Source organism: Paramormyrops kingsleyae, chromosome 5 (genome assembly GCF_048594095.1).
Source record: "Paramormyrops kingsleyae isolate MSU_618 chromosome 5, PKINGS_0.4, whole genome shotgun sequence".
Taxonomy (NCBI): domain Eukaryota; kingdom Metazoa; phylum Chordata; class Actinopteri; order Osteoglossiformes; family Mormyridae; genus Paramormyrops; species Paramormyrops kingsleyae.
Window position 1 is genome coordinate 8758350 of NC_132801.1, and position 17406 is coordinate 8775755.

At 40.8% G+C, this 17406-nt stretch overlaps 1 protein-coding gene across 1 annotated transcript; it reads left to right on the forward strand.

The window, feature by feature from the left end:
- Positions 1 to 9203: 9203 nt before the first annotated feature.
- On the forward strand, positions 9204 to 15637 carry kdelr3 (KDEL endoplasmic reticulum protein retention receptor 3). The gene is made up of 5 exons (XM_023814398.2): positions 9204 to 9712; positions 10351 to 10451; positions 13429 to 13587; positions 14137 to 14389; positions 14519 to 15637. Exons 1-5 carry the CDS (start codon positions 9622 to 9624, stop codon positions 14560 to 14562), a joined length of 648 nt encoding a protein of 215 aa, XP_023670166.1. The 5' UTR covers positions 9204 to 9621; the 3' UTR covers positions 14563 to 15637.
- Positions 15638 to 17406: the final 1769 nt, after the last annotated feature.

The window sequence follows — 17406 nt, forward strand, 5'->3', positions numbered from 1 at the left end:
GGGATAGAGGAGGGGACACGCCGGGGGGGGGGGATAGAGGAGGGGACACGCTGAGGGGGGTGACAGAGGAGGGGACATGCCGAGGGGGGGGATAGAGAAGGGGGACACGCCGGGGGGGGGGGGGGGTAGAGGAGGGGAGTAGGAGACACGCCGGGGGGGGAGGGACATAGAACAGGGGTAGAGGAGTCACGCAAAGGACTTCAGGGCTGGCGTTCTATCAAGATAGAAGGTTTATTTGATTTTCAATGGACAGGGTATGAAAATGCACCGGACTGCGAAATAGGAGGACTGGACATTAGGGAGGGCAACAGGCAACAGGAAGTTACAATATCAATGACTGTAATGGGGAACACGGGACTGGGAAACACTGGACTAATGAGGGAGGTAACGAGAGGCAGCTGGGAGTGATTAACATCAGGGATCAGAATGAGAGGCAAGACAAATGAAGAACGGGTGACTTGTTAGGGCCACGACAAGGAGGAGACCGAAGGCCCAGGTGTATGTGGTGAGCAGGACGTGACTCTGCTGTTTACGAATATTAATGGCAGATTCATTCTGATAAACTTTAGGTGGTTGGTGTGTGTAGATTAGGTTTATATTACATTGGAGGGAGCAAATGTCCCCACAATGTCATAAAACTTGCTATTCAGGTCCCCACAAAGATCTGTGATCTTTTGAATGCTATCAAAAAGCAAAAATGCCTCAAGTCCCGTATTTAGTTTGGTTACTTATCAGTAAGGTTAGGACTGGGCAGGGGTTAAGGTCGTCATGTCGGGATTAGATTTTACCCCACAGAAATGACTGGAGGCCCCACAAAGATATAATTACAAACCTGTGTGTGTGTGTGTGTGTGGTGGGAGGGGGAGTGGGCTCAAGCATGTCATCCTAATTTTGTCCCTTTACCTTTGAGCGATTTAACAAGTCTGTCCATTTCGATTTTCATTTTCCTATCAATAATATGTATAAATTAAGCAACTAAAGAAATAATTGGAACCTGGTTCATTCAGGCAAACATTATGCTCACCATGTTACAGTATTTCTGGTTTCCTACTGAGTAAGTCCTACCAGATAAAAGCAAGGGAATAGGGGCATTTACAGGGCATTTAGGAGGTATGAATACAGCAGCCTTAGCCTCATTCATTAAAGCACATGATGTGAAAGAATGAGGTAAACTGAGCAGAAGAGCTTCTAAAACAGACACAGAACCTGACAAAGGAGGTCAGTGGTAAGAGAAGGTTGCCACTGTACCATTGTGTCAAGTCAGTGATGCGGAGAGTAAAATACTCTTTATATTGGGAATAAAAAGTTAAGTTCTATTGATTCAGATTTAATTTTTGCCCAATTGGTGGTTTGCTACACTCCATCCAATTGACCTGCTTATTACATATCTATGACTAATGCGTGCATCCCACACAGAGAATTTACCAGACCAATAAGTGCAAAAATGATTGAAATGACTAAAGAATCGTTTCCATAGAACTGCAACTTTTTTTTCCTGTATGTAGCCAGGACAAGATGGAAAAAGGGTTCAACTGTAGAATATTCCTGACAGTGTACAGAAAATGGGTCATAGTAACCTAAACTGTTTTAATTGAATTTTAATGGACTAAATTGCACTCGTTTTTGTAACAGACCTAAATAAATGTGTTTCAACATCAAAACAGCCTAAAGAAAATACTGTGCAAATTAGAAACATCAGTTAACAAACAACAGAACTGTTGTCCCTGCTTCCAGGAGGCTGTAGATCTCTGTGGCCCTTATTAACGATGCATTAACAATAGATGAATAGCTGTTAAATTTGCCTGCATTTACTTGTTTGCACTATGTGTCCTGTCTCTGCACCTTGTCGGTGCACTACGTTCTCTCTGCTGCATTAACCAGAATTTCCTCCTGGGATCAATAAAGTCTAGCTTAATCTTAATGAAATAATTCTAACTCAATAAGAACAAAGCCTGTGCTTTTTGTACATATTCGTGGTCTGTACAGTGGTGCTTGTCGGGATTTTGCTGAGCTCCACCATAGTTCACTGAGAGATTGTTCAGGTTGATTCCAAACGTCCTGGTCGTGGTTTTGGGCGTTATCTCTGTTTTATCCTGCACTGCCATATTTCACATTTCAGAGGATTAGAACATACTTCATTGTCTAAATCTGTCGTGCATGACGTGTCTTACGTCCCTTTAACACTTTGTATCCTTTCCCCGCCAAATGGCAGAGACCAAGCACAGTTCGTCCCGGGTGTCATGGGAACGAGAGGCTGGCAGTTGCTGTACGGTGGTAAACTGTAAGAGATGGTCTCCGTGTAATTCAGCAGAAACAAGAGCCCCTTGTATGGGTAACACAGGCGGAATGCCTACTCTGTCTCCCTCCTGCAAGTGTCTGAGGGCTAGATTATGATTATGTAATTACCTTCGCATAGTTACAGGCTCAGGGCAGCTGGACTCCTGTAGCTTTCAGGGAGTGTGTTTTAATTATCACCTTACTGAACACTTGGGAGAAGTAATCTTCCGTCCAATTACGAGAGTAAAAGCAAAAAAGGGAGGGATGAGAGAAGGAAGAAGAAGATAAACGGAGAAAGAACAGCAGTGGCGTGCCACAGTTATTCAGGAGCAGAGCTGGGCACGTCTTGTGCACAGAAATTTGGACATGATACACATTTGCCTGGAAAAAACAAATAGAATCACGGTTGGAAAAGATGAGTACTGCAGAAAAACTGCAAAGGAATAAAACTAAGAGAAAAGACACGTCCTGATCAGATGTGGCATCCACTGAAAGATGAATGAATAGAAGGAGCTGTATTTGGGGAAGGTGTGACGAGAGTGATATGGGGCATGGGGGGTGAGGGAGGGGGCACATGCCCCATGATGGCATCATCAGATTCTGCTGCCCAGTGCTGAAGCGACACCCCCTAGAATTAAACTCAGGGCAAACGCCACCTTACGAGCTAAAACAATCCACCTCCATTGTTCATCCCCAGAGAGTAAGCATATGTAAGCACTACCCATGGATTCAGAGACTGCTGCTTCATTTGGAAAGCGATGCTTGCTTAAAAAAAGCAACAAAGGCCACTTTTGGACTTTTATTTGTATTTCGTAGGGAGAGGCGGAGATGCATGAGGGACGAATATTGTGGGGGGCGAAAGAAAAAAGCCGTCATCTTATTGTTACAGAGACAGGTATGTGTGCAGGCTGAGCTGGACGGAGGCTTTCCTGCAACTCTGGACCAAGCTAGGACTTACGCCAGGAATTATAACAGTCAGATGAAGATTTTCCATTCAGGAAGGGAAATAAATGGGAATGGTTGGGGGGGGGTTTATGATACATAGCAAGACCGAGGGAAGGGATTAAGTCTCTATTTAGCACAGCGATGAGAGTCTCCGAGGGTGGGTGGGGGCGGATGAGAGGTACACTTGCTGCGGACAGTGCATCTCTAACAGGAATCAGGAAAAAGCCAGACCCCAAGGAGTGGGGGGCGGGGGCTAGAGAAGAGAGATGAGGTGAATGGAAATTTCACAGAGATGAAGCAGGGGAGAGGGTGATTTTAAAAATGGAACAAGAATGAAAGAATGAAACAAGATTGTATTATGTCATCACTGGTTTAAAATAAAAGCTAGAATGCGGCAGTGTACCTCAAACGAAATGTGAGTGAAATGTGGTGAATGCAAGAATTCTAGAGCTGGCCAATGTGTGGGATCTCATGGGTTGTTTCAATGTGCATTGCATTTACTTTGCAGTGTATTCCTCGTCTCGCTGTGTATTGCTTTGGAAATCAGATGAAAATGTCAAGCGGGCATGGTAATCGATGGGGGGAACAAAGACGTCTGGTAATGGCAGCTGTGAGATCGGCAGACACCTGTCACCTGACATAGGGAACTCCCACAGAAGGTCACCTGACATAGGGAACTCCCACAGAAGGTCACCTGACATAGGGAACTCCCACAGAAGATCACCTGACATAGGGAACTCCCACAGTAGGTCACCTGACATAGGGAACTCCCATAGAAGGTCAAATATAGAGGAATATTAGAAAGTGAGAATCAGTAGGATTAACGTATTTCTGATTTACATTTATAGACATCAAACATTATTACGCAACTCTTTGAAGAGGTCAGGAAATAACTTAATGTTGCGGTCAGATCAGATGTCTAATTTCCCTTTCTAATGTTTTGCGAACTGCAAAATAAAATGTTATAAATTGTTGGATTCATTCTGGGTTAAGCAGTGATGAGCGCGGACATGGGAGAGCAGGCTGAAATAGCAGGCAGATATGGTTTCTGTGGGCTGCGGGTGTAATCTCTTGAATGTCCCATGGTGAGGTGGTTAAGCGGTTCCTTCAACTTGCTTCGTGCTGTCCTACGCATCCGCCGATGGAGTGGGTCGCCTGGACACCAGAAGTGGCAACTAAAATGACGGCATTCACCATTAAAATCGCTGTATAAGGGCACGGAGGTTAATTAAATATGCCACTGGGAAGAGCAAGCATCTATTGACCGCATGTATGCTCCATCAGTGAGGTAACCAAGTTATTTACAGACTTACATGAAATGGTGAACATTGAAGCAAATCAAAGGGAACAGGAAATCCTTGCTGCAAGCGGCTGCATTCACTTTTGAAGCAATCAGTGTGACAGTCAGCACTGTAATATAAGAAATGCCTGTATTTCAGTCAGCAGATGGTTTATCACTTAAGGAGCAAGACCTTCCTTGCATATTCATGAACGTTATATTAGCCGATTGGCTTCAGGAAATCTATAGCCAATCTGAAGTGAATACACTGACGAAGGAGATTAATGTCACTACATATCAGCATTAGCTGTGTTACCTCGTAGTTTTAATACAGGCATTAAAAGAATATTTTTAACAAAAAAAAAAAAACTTATTGTAAAGTCATGGCAAAGTTTTGAGATCCTATTGCTATGGCTACAAAATCTGCACTTGTCATGGGAACTGTTGGCGTGGCAACAGAGTGTAGCTATGCAACCAGGCTTCTGAGCGACAAGCTTGATAAAACTTGGTGAGACCTGTATGGGGGGATCATTTAACTTCTTACAAAGCATAACCATAGAGATCTGTGAAGTTTCCCTAATAATCTCACACCAAAATTCTCTAATAATCTCACAGCAAAATGATTCTGTCTGGCTGCAGGATGAGAAAAGAATTGAAAAACAGAGGATATGAAATCACTTAAGAGTGCAGACAATTTACCTAGCCTACAGACTAACTGGTGTACTTTTGAACCCACACCTGAGATAAAGACAATAAAAAGAAGATGGCATATTAAATTTAGGAAATGCCCTGCAGGTGACACACACCACCTCAGATGACACCAGAGTCCAGCCAGTCCTGCAGTCTACTCTGTCTCATTCAGCGGGAGACCCTTCTCTGCTAAACGGCACAATTTCAGCCAGCGGCACGTCTATAAATACATCGTGGGCAATCTAGGCTGGGACTTCAGGACAGGTGAGAATGAAATCCACTGAGACTCTGCGAATAGCTTGACAAATTGGCCCTCTGCTCTTCACGTTCAGGCTGCATCCCTCCGCCACTATCCCTCCCTCTATCTGTTTTCCCAGCTCTAAAAATGCCTCCGTCTCTCCTCTCACTTCTTTCACCCTTTGTTCCAAAGAACGATGGGAAATTCATTAAAAAAAATCTTTGGCAGGACAAATCAAGTATTTAAAAGTCAAGTGTTTGGTGGACGGCTGCAGAAGGGATCGGCCTGGTGCTGATGGATTTGAGACGTTTGCTGTTCACTGCTCCTGCTCTTCTGAATGGAGGATGGAAAGTGTCTGTTCTGCATGTTCAATTGCAGAGAGCAAACTGAATATTCCAGAAACTCACCAGCTGCGCAATCAACTGCCTCCATATTCATCTAAACTGAAGTAATTTCCATCTGATTCTCTCTCCTTCATCTTTGTAGCGACAGTATTAACATCGGTTGCTTGTTATTGCAAATGACTAAATACTACTGGTCTTAGATACTTTCTTTTCAAATGATGTGCATTGCAGTATTGCTACTTTGAAATGCGTTTCTACATTGTTTGGTAGCAGACTAGCATTACTTTGCAACGTAAATATTCTCTGTTCGCGGTAATCTGAAACCAAACTACACGTCTCCTAATTCAGAGGGGGCTGATACGAATAGAGGTTGATGCACAAGTGACACCTAGCGACCGTACGTGGCAGTAGCAGTTTAGGGGCATTAAATCACTGGCATCGAACATATCGCAAGAGACGCAGCACTTTTTTTGCTGCGACCAAGAGGTACCAGCCTTCATGGCGTCTTGTCAGGTATCGCGTGACCAATAACCAGCAGCTCTCTCTACCTGCAGCAGAACAATACATTTGAAGAAATTCACATGCTGTTCGCGACCTATAATTATCAGGCTAAATTACATGATTCATAGAAACGTTCCTTTAGAATTCCGTCCGTTATATCCCGTGATGTTCATACCTTTATGAAGTAATTTCGAGATTAAAAATAAAAAGGAATGCCTATTTTTTCATCCTTCCATCAATCTTATTAATCATGCATCATTGTATAGAATTGCAATTAATGAAGAAATTAATAAACACCATATAAGTGTAAATTGCATGCCTAATGCTCTATTGTCAAGATGCTACAACTGAAAATCTGATTGCTGTCAGAGAAATGTTGCATTCGGTGAGGTGATAAAGAATGTATCACTCCCCCAAGAAGAATGCAACAGATATCTCATCAAAGTAACCTTCCAGAGTTTAGATACCCTGAAAACTATTTCCCTAAATATTTCAGATAACCGTTGTACTCTTTAGAAACCAAACCTCCCAGTAGGATCTACATATTACCCAACCTTGGCTTTACTACCCAGGAATGGGTGAACTTTTCTGAAGAGACTTTGGTTCTGAAGGGAGTTAAATGCATCACATGATCCTTTCTGTCTGGTTGTTGACAGACTAGATCCCTGTACTTCCTTACCAGCCAGACCTTCTGCATGCAGATTGTCACATCAGCTCCGACATATATGTGCTATGAGCATCTTGTTGCCCTTACGTTGAGTCACTTCCCTTGTCTCCATCAACTACCTGCTCCCTGTGGCCAAAAAACGTTCTAAGGACTAGATTCTGCCCTGTCAATGGTTCATGCTCTTGATGACTACAGGATAACTCAGTAGAACATGCTAGAATCAGGCCATCTCCAATCTTGGGGTGTTCCTGTACATCTCATCTAAAGAGCTCCACTGTATATGACCAGAAGAGACAAATTATCGGATGTAGCTTTTATCAGTACCAGAATTTTGGAAATACAGTGGTACCTTGGTGTATGAGCATAATTTGTTCCGGAAACATGCTTGTAATCCAAAGCACTCGTATATCAAAGCGAATTTTCCCATTAGAAATAATGGAAACTCATATGATCCGTTCCACAACTTAAAAATATTCATATAAAAATGATTAATACAAAATATAAAGTAAAAAATACATAAAACAAATTAACCTGCGCTTTACCTTTGAAAAGAATCGTGGATGGTGTGAGGGAGACGAGAGAGGAGAAGAGGAGGGTTATTTTGTAGGACGACTTTCACTATCATTAACGGAATCACTGCTATCTGTTGGCTCACTGGAATCTTTTTCTGTTTTTGCGACTTTAACAAGGAACCCATCCAATGACAGTCTCTTTTGCCTCCTTTTCGATTTCGCAAAAATGTGGACATTACATTGTCGTTAAACAGATTCATCGCTCGCACTGCTACGCCCTTATTCAGGTGTTGCTTTTCTACTAAATTTTGACTATACGAGTGAGGCATGCCAACTGAGACCGAGCATGGGAGACGATTACCCACAATTCCGCAGTGTGAGAAAGTGAATAACCATTGGTTCAGTTGTGATGACGTACGCTCGACGTCAAAACAAGAAGCGCAAGCATGCGCTTCCTGTTTTGAAGCCTAGCGCGCGTAAAAACAAACAAGGAGCGCATGTGTGCCATATGATTTTTGATGATACTTGGCGCTCGTAAACCATGTTTTGCTCGGTTTCCGAGGTTCCACTGTATTTCTTTGTATGTTTCTAAATGTATATTTAGACTCCCAGGCTGGGGTAGATGTTGTCTAGGAAATGCACATGTTCTCCAACCTCATGACATTAGCACTTCCATCTATCTGTCATCCATCCATCCATCCATCTATCCAATTCCCATAATCAAGTACCAAACAGAGTCTTACAATAAGCTTGAAGCATACTGCAATAAGCACAGTGCAAATTCAGCTGAAGGAACAAAATCAACTCAAAACACGACTGGCAATTTAGAGAAAAATTCACTTAACTGCTCATCTTTGGAATGCAAAAGGAAACTGCAATAATTTAAGAAAAACCATGCAAACACAAGCAGAACATACACACATGGACCCTGGGCCAGCAATCAGCTTGAGTGACACACTATGGCTGTATAATAAACTCAAAATCATTCCTTCTTAAACATACTATTTGTGCACAATTCACACAGATAAAACAATAGTTCTTATGGACTTTATCTAATAACATAACGACAGGAAGCTGGATGTTAGGAGATAATCTCCTGCATTGGGGATTTACGGTATGTCTTTTGCCATGAAACATTCTCAGTGATGTTCTGAAGGTGACAGCAGCAGTTTGCCACACATACAGAAAGCATTTTGTCATTTGAACTATGCATTGTAAAAAAAGTTAAATATTTTAATTATTTGATATCACATGATATACAGAATATTGAAAGAGCATGCACAAAACTGCATACACAAAACGTATCTCCTCCATTTCAATAAATCGACAAGGCGATCTGCTCAGCTAGTGTGCCGTTATACAATTAATTACAGTGTAATTTTAGCGGATTTCATAGTATTAATTAGTAAATCTGTTCACTTTTTCCTGTGTACATTTACATCCCCGAGTGAAATTATTAATTTGACGACAGCTATACAGTCTCATAAAATGAAGACAAAGCATTCCATTTCACTCAATTCGTGGGTCTGAGGTCATTATTGGGAGAAAGGATTGGGGCTGAAGAAGCTTCTCTAGGCAGAGCCTAAAGGTCTCCTTCTCTCCGTGGCCATCATTCAGCTGGAAGCCGGCCACTGCGGCCCAGTCCCGGCAGCCAGGAGCCCCACAGTGCCACCAGAACAGTGGGCCGATTCTCCGCTATCCCCTTTAAGATGGTTTAAAGGCGAGCAGCGACTCCGATTTCTTTCGGCCAACCTTTTTTTTTATATATAGAGACGAGGAAGCCAGACTGAACCGCGACCGCCAGCCACGTCACCCACCTACTTCGGATACTTCTGGTTGTTTTTTTTAATATAACTGGAAGGAAAGCAGCAGACTTTCTATAAAGGATGCATGCATGTTTTTCAACAAGGATTTAAGAGAAAATAACAGTTGCCGCATGTTAATGAGAACCCGGAAAAATAGTTTAGAAAAAACTGATTAACTTTGGGGGTCATAAATTTAATCAGGCTAAAGATTAAGATAGTTCTACGGAACTGTGCAGTGTTTTAAATCGTATTCGTTTTTACCGCAACTTTGGTAGATCATAAGGAAAAGCCGAGGCGTCTTGTTGGTTAGAGTTTTTAGAAGAAATAAATCTCCTGAAAACTACTTTGCTGGCTTTGGACAAAATGAACATTTTTCGTCTTTTGGGGGACGTGTCCCATCTTGTGGCAATCATCATATTGTTTCTTAAAATCTGGAGGTCTAAGTCCTGTGCAGGTATGTAGTTTGTTAGTCTGCCTTTCTGTTTGATGAGACAGATACTGAAAAGTTTTGTTAGCTGAAATGTGTTTTGCGGAGTGTATGCTTTGAATCTTTGACTGGTGACTTAAATCTTCAAGGTTTTTAGACTCCATTTGTTTTATTTTACTGCAGTTTTAACTATGCACTTTGTTGTTTACGCTGAATCGAGTTAACATGATTGCATACGTTTCTGTTTAGCACTGATGAGCTGTTAATGCATTTGCACTATTAAAAAAACTCATTAATTCATGTTATGAAATTCGGTCACACTTCTCCTCCCCCAGCTTAGAATATCCGTCTGCATTGATTAGTTCTTCACTTCCACGTTTGAACTCTAATCAGACGGAAAGTAGTGTACTATTAGTTTACTTGCTAATGTTCCTTGTATTTATGCTTCCAGTCGTTTTATTGAGGAACTTTACATTAACTTCCTTTATCAAGTTAAAACTAACCTTCTGTATCCATTCATTCATCCCTTTTTTCTTCGGATACTTTCAGTCACAATCCCGGGTCCTTAAACACATTTGTAATAATCAATCAGTTATCTGTGCACAGCAAATTGCACACTGTGTCAAGCTGACCATACCAGTTACGGGATTTTCTTGTGTCCGTAGGTATTTCTGGAAAAAGCCAGATGCTGTTCGCTTTGGTCTTCACCACTAGGTACCTGGACCTGTTCACCAGCTTCATTTCAATCTACAACTCGGTCATGAAGGTGAGGAACCTAGAATGTGTCAGAGCTTACCCCCTCAGCAATTATATGGCTGGGAAGCTTTTTTTTTTTTTTGCATGTTCTCACGCTATATGTAATAGTTCTGTTGAAACACTTTGTGCCCTGCATTTTGGCTTGTGCAGGCCTCACCTGCTTAAGTGTACTCCTGCAGAATAAAGACATACAGTTAAGCTGATTGGCGTTTCTTTACCACCCATAGTGTCATTTTGTGTGTGTGTCTATGCGTGTGTGTGGATTAGGTTCACATTACATTGTGGGGACCAAATGTCCCCTACGACGTCATAAAACTTATTATTTTGACGTTGTGTGGATCATTTTTTCGGGTCCCCACAAAGACTGGAAAAAAAAAGCCAAAAGTCTTGTATTTTGTTTGGTTACTTATGGTTAAGGTTAGGGCTGGGTAGGGGTTAAGGTTGTCATGTTGGGATTAGTTTTCCCCATAGAAATGAATGGTGAGTCTCCACAAACATATAATTACAAACCTGTGTGTGTTTGAAATTCTGCTATCTGGGAAGTTCTCCCGCCGATCCTGATGAATACAGTAGTTCACTAATTCTATGCAATTTTATTCAGTTGTAATCAGTTAACTAGTTAAAATGTAGAGATGACTTTCAGGTATGTCATGCACAGAATGATTATGAAAGAGTAGTAAGGAGACCCTCTTTCACATTTTATAATGGTACAGCAATTACCGGTGCATTATTTTCTGCAATAATAAAACTCAACCCAAACTTAATACTTTAACCTACAGTTGTGTTCAGAATAATAGCAGTGTGTCTAAAAAAGTGAATAAAGCTCAAAATCCTTAAAATAGTTTATATTTCCATACAAGCAAATGCATTGGGAACACTACGAATTCTATTTCAAATCAAAACATGATGAGAAATTCATCGCATTTGTGTTACTCCTTTACAGAAAGTGAAAGGGAATATTAGGCTGTTCAAAAAAATAGCAGTGTCCACATTCTTCTTTACAAACTCAAACATTCAGTGTATGAACTGAAAAATAATTAAGATTTTGCTTTCCTTTGAATCATTGAACTAATATTTAGTTGTATAACCACTGTTTCTGAGAATTGCTGCACATCTGTGTTGTATGGAATCGACCAACTTCTGGCACCTGTAAGCAGGTATTCCAGCCCAGGATGATGGGACTACATTCCACAGTTCTAATGCATTTCTTGGTTTTGCCTCAGAAACAACATTTTTGATCACCCCACAAGTTTTCTGTTGTATTAAGGTCCGGGGATTGGGCTGGCCACTCCATAACGTCAATTTTGTTGAGCAACATCTTGGTTCCAGACCGTTTACTGGTGTGTTTGGGGTTGTCTTGTTGAAACACCCATTTCAAGGGCATTCCCTCTTCGGCATAAGGCAACATGACCTCTTCAAGTATTTTGAGGTATTAAAACTGATCCATGATCCCTGGTATGTGATAAATAGGCCCGACACCATAGTATGAGAAGCATCCCCATAACATGATGCTTGCACCACCATGCTTTACTGTCTTTGCAGTGTACTGTGGCTCTAATTCAGTGCTTGGGGTTCGTCTGACAAACTGTCTGTGGCTACTAGACCCAAACAGAACAATCTTGCTTTCATCAGTCCACAAAATGTTGCACGGCTTCTCTTTAGGCCAGTCAATATGTTCTTTGGCAGACTGTAACCTCTTCAGCACGTGTCTTTTTTTCAACAATGGGATTTTGCGGGGGCTTCTTGCAGATAGCTTGGCTTCACATAGGCTTCATCTGATTGTAACCAAACTCACAGGTAACTTTAGACCTTCTTTGATCTTCCTGGAGCTGATCATTGGCTCTTTGCCATGATCTTTGCCATCTTGGCTATTCTTCGATTCATTGGAATGGTAGTTTTCCGTTTTCTTCCACGCCTTTCAGGTTTTGGTTGCCATTTTAAAGCATTTGCGATCATTTTAGCTGAGCAGCCTATCATTTTCTGGACTTCTATATGTTTTCCCCTCTCCAATCAACTTTTTAATCAAGGTACATTGTTCTTCTGAACAATGTCTGGAACGACCCATTTTACTCAGAATTTCTGAGAGAAATGCACTATAACCAGAATGTACAACATTTGCTGCCTTCCTTCCTTAAGGCCCATAATTGGCACCTGTTTTTTCACAGAACGCATGACCTCACTAATTGAACTTCACACTGCTATTATTTTGAACATGCCCCTTTTCAATTAATGATTCAATTACACAGAATCAGCACCATGCATGTCATGACTGTTGGGTCTGTTGGTTTTCTATTACTCTACTATACCTACTAGTAAATAATTTGCCACGTGGAAGTATAATTTCTACCAAAAACAGTGATTGATCAGGTTAGTGATGTCGTGCTGCTATTATTTTGAACACAACTGTATGTAACTGATGTAACTAGGTCAGGACCTGGTATTACTTCATAGATATAGAACGTGTCTTTAATATTATGTATGACATGATGCTGCACAATCATTTTTATGGGACAGTAACACGATTTTTTTGTTGCCCTCTGATAATGACACGAATATCCTTCCAGCTCTCACTGGAAAAACAATTGACTAATGACTTAATGTGTATATCTGTGTTTTTTATGACAGTTTAATTTGCCACTTGTTTGTGGTTCTGCATGTTTGACTGATGAACAGCCGCTATACTCTTTACACACGTCACACTCAAACCTTAATATTGCTGTTAACCATGCAACACACAAAAGATAAGTGACTTTTTTCTGTTATTGAAATGAAATGCTCCAATTATGTAAGTTCTTATGGGAAAAATTTTAATACTAAAGGAAGTCATTTAAAAGGAGAACAAAATCAAACGATTTTGTTAATATCTGGCCCATGGAGCTATATTTACTGGTCCATGCGATCATTAAAACAGTGAAATTAAAATGATACTTTTGGGATCATTGACTTGTGCCATCATAAATCACCTAACTCCACCATATTGTCCACAGGTGGTGTTCCTGGTTTTGGCTTATGCCACTGTGTATCTTATCTACACGCGCTTCCGGAGCTCCTATGACTCTGAGAACGACTCGTTCCGCGTGGAGTTCCTCCTCATTCCCGTGGCTGGCCTGTCATTCCTGGAGAACTATGACTTTGCGCCCTTGGAGGTAGAGGAGTTATTGCCTGTCATCTGTGAAGAGAGAAACGGTCTGCCCTCCCTTTTAATAGATCTGACGTGTCCTTCCTGTCTCGGCTGATCTGGGATCTGTGGAAACTGTGTCTTCAATCTCTCTGGGTGTTTCTCAATACCAAGAACGCAAAGGTCGTACTTGTGGTCTTGGCAAGACCAGTTTTGCTAACTTGCCTTCCAAGAATGAACTTGTAGTGCATTGAGCCATGGGATTAGTCTTGTTCGGCGAGCATGCAACCGATGTATCCTTGTTGTCCTTGCCTTGCCCCAGATATCATCTTGAGGATATTTACCCTCCTCTGTACTTATGTTCTTGAGTATTGGAACTGGTCTTCGGCAATGGAAGACTAAGTAAAACGGCTAACCGAGAACACAAGTACGGTCAAGTGTGCATATTGAGAAACAGCCCTTCGTTCAGTTCCATTGCATGTTGCACTTTTCCTCGTCCTTCCAAGCACTTTGTTCGTTGTTGCCCGACGCTCCCATATGCATAACACATGCTTCATGTAATCTTTCTGGTGCGTAGATCCTGTGGACCTTCTCCATCTACCTGGAGTCGGTGGCTATCCTGCCTCAGCTCTTCATGATCACTAAGACGGGAGAGGCGGAATCCATCACCACGCACTACTTGTTCTTCCTGGGCCTCTATCGCGCCCTCTACCTTGCCAACTGGGTATGGCGATATCACACGGAGGCCTTCTTCGACCAGATTGCTGTGGTGTCCGGTGTGGTGCAGACCATCTTCTACTGTGACTTCTTCTACCTTTACGTTACTAAGGGTGAGTGTCCAATAGGGGAGGCGTGGAGGATGATATGTAAGTTCTGTATTGTTGTAGTTGGTGTGGAGACTGAGGTCTACTTTTTATCCCATGTTTTCTTCTTGTCCCCCCCCCCCCCATCTTTTGCAGTGCTGAGGGGCAGTAATAAGATGACTCTTCCCATGCCAGTCTGAGCACCACCTGAAGAAACTTCCCCCACCCTTTTCCCAGTCCTCAAATTACCTCTGTCTTAATCAAATATCACACACTACCATGTAGAGGACCTTGTTGTACTCCTCTCCAATACTAAGGCAATTTGAGCAAATAAGAGGTTTCCTTTAAATGTTTTGATCAATGAGCAAAAGTGAGAGGATCTTCATTATAGGTACAAAAGAATTCACATCAATACTTTGAACCTGGTATGATGTTAGTTCGGAACATTTGTGCATATTTAAATCTGAGACTTGGTATTCTACACTTTCGTCAGGTAAAATCTGTCATATAAGTGTACTGTAGGTGTTAAATGAAATCCCATGGGTAACATTGTATTGTTGAATGTTGTCACCCTGTTAACATTTCATGTTGCGTGTCTGAGCAGAATAGATAAGCAGTATACAATGTAATAAAAAGGAGCCATCATCTTTTGCAATGGTGCTGCAGGCCAAATTATCGGTATAAACCCCAAGTAGCTATACATGTGTAATTACGTAAACTCACTGAATACAGTGTTAGGGCATATTTAATTCATATGCTCATTGTCGTCTTTAGTGCAATATATATTGTCCAAAGTAACATACAGCTGAGTAGAGAGCAGGATCTGTCAGGGTCCCAGGTGCGATTGGTGAAATAACTGCTGTTATGGGGATATAACAGAGAGTCTTTCCAAACAAAGAGCCACATGTCTATCTATCTGGTCTCATTTTTCTTGTTTAATATTGTTTTGGGCTTATGATGATAGTTTAAAGCTGTTTTGATGTAAGGAGATATCATTTTTATGTTTAACATTTTTTAATATAAAAAACTCTGATGATTTAACAGTGTTTACTGACTTACACATGGTAAGCGATATGTAGTAAATGTGTGACACGCGACATTGAAATGCATATGGAAAAAGTCATTGTTTTGTCCTTGACCATATAACTCCATAAATTCTGGTTTAGAGATATTGGTTGGGATCACGCATCGTGTGAGTCTTCCAATTTTTAAAACATGACTGGTCGATTTTTGTTTTTGTGAAATTAGCAGAAATAAAGGAATGCAAGGGAAGGACCAGGTTGTGATGTACCCCTGCTTTCTGAAATTGTCTCTATAGGACAGGTTCCAATCCCCCCCCCCCCCCCCCCCCCCCCGGCTCCCCACCATGCCCCTTACCTGAGTAAACAGTGGGAAGATGAATACATCTTATTTTCTTAAAACACTTGAGAATTAGCTACTTTGCTTACTTTATAATGAGCAGGTTTGTAATGTTTAATATATTTTATGACATAAATTCCAGTCTGGCAAGTAGAAAATCAGTGTCTAGCATAGTCCAGCATATATTAAGAGTATTTTTCACTTAAATTCATATGCATCAGTGTGGCCTGTAATTGACACTGTTAGGTTTATACCATGTCACATTTGAAATTTGTATTGTATTTTCACCACCCAAAAGCATGCTGGTCACTTCATATGAAGCTCAGTTTTACTGGGTACAGTTGGTGTTCATGGCATTCTCTACTGGTGGTCGTATGCTGCTCCACTTTTGTTTCTCTTGTCACATGACTCAGTCCATTTTATCTCATCTGTCTGAAGTGTGAAACTTGTGAATCATTTTCCCAGTAATTGTTTCGTTCTGGCTAATTTGGCCAGTGTAGTTCTTGAGTCCTTTGTGCATCTTCAGCCTTTCAAGAGCAACTCTGCCTTAGATAGGGTACTGTTCAAGTTGTCTGGGCACTATGTGTGAAAACACTATTGAATATCAGGATATATGCAATATATAGTAATACAATAAAAAGAAACAAGATTTTTTTTTCTTTTTTCAAAGTTATTGTTGGGTGGCTAAAAAACACAGCTTTGGTTCCCAAACCTTGAGGTAAAACCCTTTCCCTGAAATACATGCTGTCCATAATCAAAATGCAGTTAAAACCAAATTGAGGTTTTTGATACAACAGCAGCAGGAGGCTGTAACATACTGGACTTATGATTAATCAAACCACTGCTTAAAAAAAATGAAATGGTCATAAAAACTTACTACATTTGTGAGGATTGTGATAACTTTGTAGAACTTTATCATTCTAAACCAGTACATCTCACATTCTGTTAGTTCTGTTCTCAGAAAACACCCACATAAATTTTTGTAAATTACTGCCAATGAAAAGTGCAATAAAGATGGCTTTTTACAAAAAAAAAATCTGCCTTTGAAACCCTCAGTTTCATAGTACAGTCTTGTAGGGAACAAATGTTGCACTTACACTGAAGTGTGAAGACGGAACAATATATTTTTAAATCTTAACAAAAAGTGAACTTCTGAACATAGACCCAAAAGTCATGAACTGTACAGTATGAATTTTGAGAAAACACAAAATGACAAAATATATACATTTTATTCAGCTTGTGTAATCCTAAGGAAATATCGTTTGTTTGTATACATTTCTATACTAGGAGTTTGTATAAATCGAACCTTCCATCCAACCCCATAGCCAGGGGAAGTGTCTACGACTGACCACGCGGTATTACATTTTTTCATAAGGAAATGTCTCCTACCAGTGGCTTAATCGAGACATTGCAGGTGTATAGACAAAATGAAATGAAGATGAAACTTATAATACCATAAAATGCTAATAACAACAGTTTTTATTCTGTTCGAGTTTTATTATTTTAATATTTTGTACTGCGAACTATTTTATGTTGGGGTACTGTAATTCTTGGTTTTCGTTTATGTAACACTAAACCTGTCTTGAAATCTTTATGTTAATTGTGTAAAACCGATACATGAAGCAAAAATGAGGGCTACAGGTGTCCCATACTGTTTGGTAATTGTAAATAAATATATTTTATAA